General features: G+C 53.8%; 1 protein-coding gene across 1 annotated transcript; it reads left to right on the top strand.

Moving 5' to 3' along the window:
* Window positions 1–4,672: 4,672 nt before the first annotated feature.
* Lgals1 (galectin 1) lies at window positions 4,673–8,021 on the top strand. The gene is made up of 4 exons (XM_005354224.3): window positions 4,673–4,760; window positions 5,923–6,002; window positions 7,431–7,602; window positions 7,811–8,021. Exons 1-4 carry the CDS (start codon window positions 4,752–4,754, stop codon window positions 7,955–7,957), a joined length of 408 nt encoding a protein of 135 aa, XP_005354281.1. The 5' UTR covers window positions 4,673–4,751; the 3' UTR covers window positions 7,958–8,021.
* The last annotated feature ends 3,083 nt before the right edge of the window (window positions 8,022–11,104 follow it).

The raw sequence follows: 11,104 nt of genomic DNA, 5'->3' as shown, positions 1-11,104 counted from the left end.
ATTGTGTATTCAAGCATTTGAGTATCAAGTTGACAAGAAATGGATTGCACCGGTTCATTTTCCCTGTCGACTGGACTTAAAAGCACCTAGGCGATACGTCTCTGGGCACACCCGTGAGGACGTTTCAAGAGAAGTCTTAACTGATGAAGCAAGTCCCATCCCGCACCATCCTCTGGGCTAGGTAGGAAGGAGACAGTGAGGTGAACATCAGCTCGCTCTCTCCCAGAGTGCAGACACCATGGGCCTGGCTGCCTCCACTCCCCCACCATGCCTTTCTTCATATGATGGATGGTGACTTCAACCATGAGTCAGACCCTCCTCCCTGAAGTTGACTTTGTCAGAGCCATGAAAAAAGTAACGAATACAGTCATTTCAAAGCAATATGCTGAAGCATATAGAAGGCTTAGGCCTGAGCCCTGGAGGTTGGGGCTTGTGATCAGAGAGGACGGACTCCAGGGACTCTAGGTGACTACGTGGATGAGAAGGATGAGAGCCTGGAAAGGTGGAACAGTGGGCAGTAGCAAGAAAGTGCAGTGTGTGTGTGTGGGGGGGGGGGGTACCAGTACAAGCTAGCAGAGTTGGAGGCACCCTCCACACACACCCTCCTACCCTTCATGAAGCAGCTTTTAAAGTCGAAGTTCCCAGGTCCATGCTGTTTTCTCAGCCCCAGCTCCCTGTGAGAGCAGAGCCAAACGTCCTCCCTCTCTAGTTTCCACATGCTTAACCTGCAGTATAAGATGTGGGGGAGCAGGTCAGGCGCAGCATCTCTGGGGTCCCTCCCCGCTCTGCCTTCAAGGACTCCATGTGGGAGCCAACTTGGTGGGTGCCGTGGATGGTACCCGTGTGCTCCATGGCTTGCTGCCAGCGCTGACTGAAGGAGGTACAGACTGTGTCAGGGCTGAGGAGGAGGGAAGGGCCCTGCTGGCTAGGATCTGTAAGGATAAGCTAAGCCCAGATCTGAGGGCTAGGCTGGCTGCTGTGGGACTTGATCTGAGGGAGAATCCCCAGGGCTGGGCTTTGGCCTTGGGAGAGGAGGAGGAAAAAAACACTGAAACTCAAGACCTGCAATCCTCAACTCAGCAGGAATGGCCGGCATCCCTGATTCCAGGACCGGAACATAATTGAGAGTAGCCAAGGTCCCGGGCTACAGCCCCCCACTCCTTGCTCTCCACTGCTCTCCTGCCTCTGCTTGGGGTCTCCCTGGGCAGACACTACAGAGGAGATATGCTCAGATGACATAGGCTATGAAAGCCAGGCGCCGGGCATTGAGCCTGACAGATAAGTGGGTGCCCTGGGTGCCACTACCAGGAAGCCCTGAGAACTTCAGGAAGGGCACAAAGGGGACTTTATCTCTGTCCACCCTACCTTAAAATCCACAGTGCCTGTTACAAGGGATTTTAGCATCTGGCAAACCCACACTACAACCTAGGTGGGTGAGGCTCTGCCAGACCCCAAGGAAAGGTAACTTTGGAAGAGGGGACAATAAAAACTAAACTTAGCTAGGCATAGCGACTCACACCCATTATCCCAGGCAGGACTGCTTCAAACTCCAGACCAGTCTGGGCTACTAAGTGAGATTGTCCCAAAACCCCTATGGGCTCCACTGAAAAAAAGGTCACCTATGGCCTGAGTCCTGCCCTATATTATCCTCAGGCAGGAAAGCAGGGCTTCATAAATGGAGACCCTGAACAAGCAGGACTAGAAGCAGAACCTGAGTCTCCAGTCCCCAGTCAGCAGACAGATATGGGAACCCTCATATCATGTTCCTTCATGGTCAGCCTGTGCAGACAGCACCTACAGAGAAGGGTCCCCCCACTAAGACACTTTCTGGTGTGGGTCCTTCCTTTCAGGCTATGACCTGGCAGGGATAGCTCTCAGAGCCCTGAACTCCCAGCACCTGGGTTGCCCTGGCGATTGCCTGCCTCATCTCTGGTCCTCTACCTGGAACTGTGCCTGATGTGTCCTGTTCTTGATATGGCATAGGGGCACACATTGGGAAGAGTGGAGGACCTGGGCAGGGCCCTGACAGTCCCTCCCTGTGCCTGGCGTCTACGGAGGCCCCAGAGGAAAGATTGAAGCTTCTGTGTTAGTTTCCCTGGTAGCTGCCTGAGGGTTGGGCTGGGGACTGGTGAGGCAGCCCAGCCTCACCAGATCTAACAGTTTCTCGGGCTTCCCTCTCCTGGAAGAAGGAGCTATAGGTGAGCCTGGGAAGGCAAGGTGGATTGCTGGCCTGACCTCCAGACGTGACTCAGGGTTCCACATCTGCATCCCTCTTCCAAGATGGCAGCTTCAAAAGGGGAACGGCAACATGGACTCCCTGTACTCCTGATGCTCTCCCCACCTATTCCCCAGTGTGAACTGAGAACCCCTCTAACTCACCAGAGAGATTTTAGGGTACTAGAGTGAGCTCTGGGAGCCCCAGGCGGGGCTTGGCCTCTACGTCAATTAAAGAGTTAAGTAGTTGGTAGACTGCTTGCTTAACACATACAAAGGCCTGGGTTCAGTCTCCAACAAGACATAGACCAGGCATGATGTTCCAGGCCTGTAATCCCAGTACTTAGGAGGCAGGAGCAGGAGGATCAGAGATTTAAGGTCCTCCTTGGCATAGCAAGTTCGAGACCAGGCTGTACTGCATGAGACTCTCAAAAGAGGCTAAGAGGGTAAAAAACACAGATTTATTCAATGTGGCCACACTGGGAAGAGTTACAGGGATCCAGTAACCCCTAATCTGTTTTTAGGGTGCTAATGTGTGTTGGTTTCTTGCGGAGGTCAGTTGTTGCTGCTGTATTATCTGTTAATATTTTATTTACTTATTTTTGTTTTTTCTTTTGAGACAGGGTTTCTCTGTGTAGTCCCACCTGTCCTGGAACTTGCTCTGTAAACCAGGCTGACCTCGAGCTCACAGAGATTTGCCTGCTGAATGCTGAATTAAAGGTGTGTGTCACCACCACCCAGTTAATTTTTTCCCCAGAGTCTCCTATAGCCAATGGTTGCCTTGAATTCCTAATCCTACTACCTCAGCCTCCCAAGTGCTGGTATTACAGACATGAGCCATCATGCATTTTAACCTTAAATATTGGAAGAACTGGGGCAGGTAGCAGGAGATATGCCTCCTTGAGCAGACGGGCCTGTAAGGTGGTTCAGAGAAGTCCCATTGTGTAAGGGGACAGGCAGGTTCTCAGGAGAGGGCCACTCCTGCTTCAGGGTGTGCAGGCTCACCTCAGAACACTTGCCCTCATGTGGGGGAGGGGCTGTCCTGAAAGACTTTGCTCTTTCCAGAATCCAAGGGGACTGCAGATTTGGGACAGTGACTTGTCTCTGTGCCTTCAGCTTAGAAGGAGGCTGAGGTAGGTAAAGAAGGCTGAGTCAAACAGGAGTCTGAGCCAAAATAAAGGAGACGGTACGACTCATCCTGTCTGTAGCCTTCTGGGGTCCAGGCTTTCCAGCAAGAGCAACTTCGAAGTGTCTGTTTTACCGCTTAACCCTGCACTTTGCTCATAAGCCTCCCAAAGGCACACCTCACTCCATCACTATCTGAAGCTCCCTAAGACCCTCAGGCGAAATGACAATGAAACCCTTCACCTAGTCCACAAGGCCCTTCCTGATCCTTGATCTTCTCTCTCCTAACGCTCATCAACTTGCTCCCTAGACGGAGCAAAGCCTTTGCCCACTCGGAATGCTGGGTCCTTCAAGACCCTGCTTCACATCCGACGGTCTCCATCCCCCCACACTGCATGTCCGTGCCTTCCCCAGAGCCAGTGTAGCGTTATTCGATTAGACTTATGGTCAGATTCTAGCCAAACCGAGGATTCTGAGAGCAGGGCCTGAGAGCGGCTCACCTATGGATCCTGCGAGGCCAGCCCAGGGCTAGACACATAGTTGGTGCTCAGGAAAATACCCGCTAAATGGATGGTCATGTCTGGTATCCAAAAGGGAGAATGAGGCCAAGGGTGTAAAGTCGGCAGTCCCTAGGCTGCCTCTCAGGCCCAGGGATGTCAGAGTCAGGCCACTCAGAACTCTCTGCAGGCCCTGCAGTGGGCTGAAGTCCAAGGTATGAGCCAAGGACACCAGCGTCAGGCCTGGCGCCCAGCCCAGTCTTTCTTTAGCCCTAGTGAGCGGCGGCGCTGAGCTGTAGCCACAGTCTGCTTCTTCCGGGGAAAGCCCGGGTGGGACCTGGGCTTTGTGGTCCTTCTCAGCCCTCTACAGAGGTCCAAAGCCAGAGCCACAGCTGAAGCCACACCCCGGTGTGCCAAGGGGCAGCTTCTAGCACTGCTCTAATTCTTTGCAGACCTCGACACACACATACCCCCACCCGCTGCGCTGGGCCCCAGGGGCTCTCTGCCTGCTGGCCCCAGGCCCCTTCCCGCCAACTCTTGCGCCTAACTCATCCTCAAACTATTTTCCACTGGCTCCCCCCAATCTCTGCCACAGCACAAGTCTTTTTTTAGTGGGAGGAGAGGGATGGGGGAAGAATAGGGGCGGCCGCTTGGACCCCGAGGGAGGGACTAAGGAGAGGGCGCTCTCCTCTCTGACTGGTCACCTCTGCTCTAAAACTGGCTTTATAATCAATTGACTCCACCTCTGGTGCCCCCCCATCCCTGTCCTGACATTCAATTGGCTTAACCTACGGGGAGGGCGGGACTCACTGGGTCTGGTCCAGTTAAAAGGGTCGGCGAGGGCTTGGGACCCGGTCACTCGGGTGGAGTCTTCAGACACCTGGTGTAGCAGTCGCCGGAATCTTCGCTTCAGTCATGGCCTGTGTGAGTGCGAGACCCTCCACTGCAAGGTCTAGGGGACTGAACAGACGCAGATGGGCATGGGAGAGTGGCCAGTTTGGGAGCTGCTTCTAGTCCCAGCCGTGCGGCCTTGGACAGGCGTTTTCTCGGACCCTCAGTAGCTACATCTGTAAAATGGGGGTGGGTGTCATAGTTCCCCCTAAAACCTTAAACCTCTGTGGCTAAAGAGTATTCTGGATTTCTCTGAGTTCCGGCTGCATACTTATGTCTTGCAAGGTCCCAAACTGCCACTTTGCAGTTTTCTGAGAAGTGGGAGTGGGAAGGGTGTGGCCACCTGGGGAGGGGGAAGGAAGGGGGACATTTTGGCCAAGGCTTCTCATTGCTTCCCTCTATTCTAGAGGCTTCTGACACACACACACACACACACACACACACACACACACACACACCCCGCAGCTGTCCCCAGTCACAGAGCCAGGGCCCAGTAGATCACCCTCTGCTCCAGAAAACCTCCTGGGCCCTAGATAAGTTGCAGGCCAGGCTGGAGCTGTTCCTGGTTGCTGGTCAGATGGCAGCGTGCATTTGCACAAATAGACAGAATAGATTGAAGCCCGAATCCTCCACAAACCCTCAGGGAGAGGGTTCAAATGCCAAAGAAACCCCTCAGACAAATTAACTTCTGTCTACCCACCCAGGCAGGTGCCCAGTAATGACCAGATTTATCTGCTGGGCTCTCTAGCCCGCTGGCTGCACTCTCCTGCCCAGCGGCCCTGGGCCTCAGCTTCTCCACGCGGGCATGGCTGTGTGCCTCTGGCCGACGAGGGGAACTAGAAACTGCTTTCTCTCTCCCGGAGACACCCCATCTTCCCCTTCATTCTAAGTAAAACAAAAATTCTCCAAGCGGATGATGACTGAATCTTCTACGCTGTCCCGTACGTAGGACAGCCATAAGTTTCAAACTAGCATACCCTAGGGAATGGGGACTGTCCCTAACAATCACAGGGACAATCAAGACTAAAACTTACACCTTGTCCTGTCCATCCCACCCCACCCTTAGACTTCTCCTACAGCTAGTCAGGACCCCGAGAGTGGGGTGACCCCATGCCCACACCCCAGGCTATTACAGGTAGTGCAGACCATGTTCTAACTCGGCCCTAAATGCAGCTAGGTGTTCTTGTCTACACAGGGTCTGGTCGCAAGCAATCTGAATCTCAAACCTGGGGAGTGTCTCAGAGTTCGGGGCGAGGTGGCCCCCGACGCCAAGAGGTGAGAATGGAGCAGCACGGGGTGGCGGTGGCAGGGGCGCGGTTCGCAGGCCTTGGCTCCCGAGGCTAGGGATGGGCGTGGCCGGCCAGAGCCGCTTCTCCACTGCCCGCCCGCAGGGGGTTAATGGCCAGCTGCAGTTGCTGCGTTTTCTGGGTGAGTCACTTCCTCGCTGAATCTGGTCAACCTCACCGTGGTCTCCCTCTCCCTCCCGCCCCTCTCTCTGCGTTGGAGTTTGTTAAACTAAACCAGCTGCTGCCTCAACAGCTACCTCGGCTTACTCCCTCCCCTTCCGCTTGGGGTGGGTAATGTGGGGCGTGGCAATGAGGGAGGGGTCACCACGTGCCTGCTGACGGGGGGGGGGGAGATCGCCGGGGCTCGGTCTTTTCTTTCATTGCTGCTCTCTCAGGCGTACAGCCCCGCCGCTTATTTTCTCAGCAGCCATGTGACCTTGGACCAGTCACCCAAGCTCAGGAAGCCTCGGCTTTACTTTTTTTCTGAGGAGACAGGGTCTCACTATGTAGCCCTGGCTAGCACGGAACTTACAATGTCTACCAGGCTAGCCTCCACGGAGACCCACATCCCTCTGTTTCCCTAGCACTGGGATTCAAAGTGTGCACCGTCACACTCCACACCCAGAGGAGCCTGGGTTTCCTAATAAAGCCAAAGGGCAAGTTGTGGTGTGGAGAAAGCCGCGGGCCAGATTTATCAAAGCAGCCGGCTCACTTTTCCTTGGCCCTCTTTTCTCTTTCTTTCTGAAACCAGACCTTGGTGGCAAGTACTGCTACCAGTCCCCATGCAACAAATCAAATCCCATATTATTAGTTACTCTTTTTTTTTTGGTGGTGGTTTTTCAAGACAGGTTTCTCTGTGTAGCCGTCCTAGCAGTCCTGGAACTCACTCTGTAGAGCAGGCTGGCCTCGAACTCACAGAGACCCACCTGCCTCTGCCTCCCGAGTGCTGGGATTAAAGGTGTGCACCACCACCGCCCGGTTTATATACTCTTTTACTCCACAGTGATGGAGCATCTGTGGCGTGTGTCCTGAGCAGTGACTCAGATACACAAGACAGACAGGACTGTACCTAGAGAGTCACACAGCCCCCCTTGACCAAAGGGACTGACACTAATCAATATCTGGGAGAGAGATTCTTTCAGGGAAGCCCCCCCCCCCCATTGTACAGATAGGAAAAAACTGTGGCTCAGAGAGGAATGACAGGGTTTAGCTCAACTCACACAGCGAGAGGGCCCTATGGGGCTCTGTCTTTTCTTGAAATAGCTGAAGGAACCGAGCCAGGGTTCTGGAAGGCTTAGAGTCCAGGTTCCTGGTCTTCCTGTTGACCAGGTTTCAACAAAGTGCATTAATGTTTTCTCAGTGAGCTTTGGGTCTAGAGCTAGCCAACATGGCCTCAAGCCTACCTGTCACTCCCTAGCTTTGTGCTGAACCTGGGGAAAGACAGCAACAACCTGTGCCTGCACTTCAACCCCCGCTTCGATGCCTACGGGGATGCCAACACTATCGTGTGCAACAGCAAGGATGGCGGAGCTTGGGGGACCGAGCAGCGCGAGCCTGCCTTCCCCTTCCAGCCTGGAAGCATCGTAGAGGTGGGCAGGACTGAAGCCGAGCGGGGGGGGGGGGGGTGGGCTGGGCAGTGCTGGCTTTAGTGTTCAGAGACAGGCTGGCCCTGCCTGACTATCTGATTACCGGTGTCATCCCATTCAGAACCTGCACAGGGACTCACCTCTATAGGGGCTGTCGTCCAGGCTCTGAGATGCTCCTGGGTGTCACTCATTGGTCTTCTCTACCCACCAGGTGTGCATCACCTTTGAACAGGCCGACTTGACCATCAAGCTGCCAGATGGGCATGAGTTCAAGTTCCCCAACCGCCTCAACATGGAGGCCATCAACTACATGGCAGCAGATGGCGACTTCAAGATCAAGTGTGTGTCCTTTGAGTGAAGCCAGCGAACCCATGGCCGTCAATAAAGGCAGCTGCCTCTGCGCCCCCCAACCCGGACCTTCATGTGAAAGTGTTGTGTTGTCTGTGTGAGGGGCCCTGCCTGGGCCTGATCAGTCTTCACTCCCATTTATTCCTCCATGTGTCCCTTTTTGTCCCAGTGGTCTCTCTTCTTCCCCAAATTCAAGAAGAGTCCAGGGCATAGGGGGCCTAGTGTGAACCTGTCCCAAGGTGACAGAACAGTGGGAGGTGAAGGGGAAATGAACAACAGGACCCCATTTACCTTCACAAGGGCCAGAAAGCCACTGGGCATGGTGGCACATACTTGAAACCTATGAGATCGCCAAGTGTTCAAGACCAATCTGGGGCCAGGCAGTGGTGGCGCATGCCTTTAATCCCAGCACTTGGGAGGCAGAAGCAGGCGGATCTCTGTGAGTTCTAGGCCAGCCTGGTCTACAAGAGCTAATAAAAGACCAGACTGGACTAGTGTACAGCCCTATACTACTAACTACTTGGGAGACCAAGTCAGTGCTTTTAACCTCTGAGCTAACTCTCCAGCCCTGTTAAATGAGATTTTTAAGGAGGAGGCCAAGTCCTGCTCTGGATACATCATGGTCAATGTCCTGTAATTTGTAGTCTTTTATGCTACCTTTTTTGGGGGCGGGGTTTTGAGACAGGGTTTCTCTATGTAACAGCCTGAATATCATGGAACTCTTTGTAGACCAGGCTGACCTCGAACTCAGAGATCCGCCTGCCTCTGCTTTCCAAGTGCTGGGACTAAAGGCATGCGCCACCTTATTGCCTTCATATTCCAACCAATGAGAGGGGAGAAAATGGGTCCTGTGGGCCCTGAGGGACAAAACGACTCCTCGACAGCTAAGCACATGGGTAAGAAGGCTTCCTAGCTTCATGATCCTCAGCCACATGGCCACTCTTGTGGAATCCAAAGGCAGCTAGACAACTAGGCTAAAAGCTGTTGACACTGTGACCCTGGAAAGGTCCCCTCCCTAACTGTGGGAGCCTGAGCTGGCTAGAGTCAGCCCCTAATGTGATTGGGGGTTCTGTGTTGGCCCCTTCAGAGACTGGGATTGGGAGGCTGCCTGGAAAACCCACAAGCAGGTCTTCCTGAGGGCAGATAGCCCACTGACAGGCATGCCTGTCACTGTGGTCTCCTCTTGGCTTCCAGAGGCAGGTGTCTTCCCAGCACTAGCCTAGGTTCTGCTTCCTTGGGATGCCCTGCTCTTAGCTGAGCCCTGCCACACCAGCACAGGTAACTGCAGTAGATCTGCGGGCCACCATTGTCCACCTCCACCACACACACACACACACACGCACACGCACACGCACACACTCACTTAGGAAACAGCTGAAGGAAATGAGCCAAGGTTCTGGAAGACTTCAAATGTGAACCTTATTAGGCTCTCTGAAACTCTCAAATCCTGCGTATAACATCCTGCAGCTGGGGCAGGCAACACAAGAGCAGCAGATCGTACTCTCTAGGACATCTGGCACCCACCTGGCAGGGTTTCTTGCATCTTCCAGCCTCAGTTTCCCCATCCATAGCAGGATGTTCCCATGTCGATGGGTCCCCTGGGATTTAGGAAGGGGGGGTCACCCAAAGGAAAAGTTCAAAGAGAATGGAATGCACATGCCTTGGGCTCCCCTACTGCTCTGAGGCTCCTAAGTAGCCCCAAGAGAGAAAGCTTTGAAGTGTGGCTGTGGAAGAGGCGCCCTCTGCTGGGCTCCGAAGAAAATGTCCCTTAGACTGTCTTCCCGTCTTCACAATTCACCACGGGAGTCTCCCCGTCGGAGTTGAGCACTAACCTTGTGGGAGAGATGACCACAGAGCAGAGAGAGACCACAGGGAATAAAATCAGACAGACCCGAGTTCAAACACCAGCTCCACCGCTGTGTGTTCTTGAACCCGTTACACAGCATCGCTGTGGCTCAGCTTCCTTTTCTGGCAAATAGAGTTGTGTGGTGCCTGGCACCTGGTGGGGGGGCTCTGAAAATGCTGGTTCCCTTTAAGGCTCAGTGTCTCCCAGGAGCCTAGCAAACCAGTCTAGAGAAATTCAGCTACCTCAGCACACACCCACCCCTCTGTCCAGCAGGCCTCAAGCTCCCTATGGAGCCAAGGATGATTTTGAACATCTGAGCCTCCTGCCTTAGCCTCCTGACCGCTGGACCAGCCCTCAGCTGTGTAGCCTCAGGCTGCAGCTGACTGAGCCTGTCTTCTCGGTGGAATGGGGGTCAGCCCTCCAGACACCATGTAAAAATAGCTGAATAAACAGTCGTGGCTCTTGTCTTCCTCCTGTCCTTGTGGCATCCCCAGCTGCCTCTGGCACTCATTAGATACTCAGTAAATGTAAAAAGAATTGCAGGCGGAAATCTCGCCAGTATGAGTAGAGTGAGTAGAGTGCGGGACAGCAGAGCCGACACGGGGAAGCACATTTCGCTCTCCCTGGGGAGCTATCATGGAATTGCCATGGCCTCCCTAGGCCCTGCAGCACTCACAGCTGAACTGAGAGAGGGGCAATCTTGCAGGGCTCTCTCCTGAGGTCCCCAGCCAGCAGCCATCTCATTCCCTTCTCTGGAACACACAGGAATTGTGGAAGGGTGGGGCCGCACTGTGCACCGGGCTCTGGGCCCACCACCTGCTGAGTGGCTTCGATCCAGCCACTTTTCCTCTTTAAGTCTTATCATCTGTACAGCAGGGATAAGAACCGCACTAGCCTGAAGGGAAGGCCCGTAAGGATCGCCACAGGGCTGCAGCTGAAGAGATGGCTTAGTGATTAAGATCACTGAAGAGAACCAGGGGTCAATCCCCAGCACCTACATGGCAGCTAACCACCATCTACAACTATCTGTAACTCCAGTTACAGAGGACCCAACACTCTCATTTGATCTCCTCAGGCAAAACACCCACATAAGTACAATAAATTACAAGTAATAGCAATAATAAAAGTACACAGACTACCAGCTAGATGGTACACACCTTTAATCCTCACTCAGCAGCTAGAGCTCTGTGAGTTCAAGGCCAGCCTGGTCTATATAGGGAGTTCCAGGACAGACAGGGGTACAAAGAGAGACCCTGTCAGGCTGGAGAGATGGCTCAGCGGTTAAGAGCACTGGCTGCTCTTCCAGGGGTC

This window comes from Microtus ochrogaster, chromosome 15, assembly GCF_000317375.1.
Source record: "Microtus ochrogaster isolate Prairie Vole_2 chromosome 15, MicOch1.0, whole genome shotgun sequence".
Taxonomy (NCBI): domain Eukaryota; kingdom Metazoa; phylum Chordata; class Mammalia; order Rodentia; family Cricetidae; genus Microtus; species Microtus ochrogaster.
This window is presented reverse-complemented; position numbering and strand designations above follow the sequence as displayed.

Excerpts from the sequence above, each read along its gene's own strand:
- Lgals1 (XM_005354224.3), top strand. Across the intron at positions 6,003-7,430 it reads GTGGCCCCCGACGCCAAGAG|CTTTGTGCTGAACCTGGGGA; the intron begins GTGAGAATGGAG and ends GTCACTCCCTAG. Across the intron at positions 7,603-7,810 it reads AGCCTGGAAGCATCGTAGAG|GTGTGCATCACCTTTGAACA; the intron begins GTGGGCAGGACT and ends TCTACCCACCAG.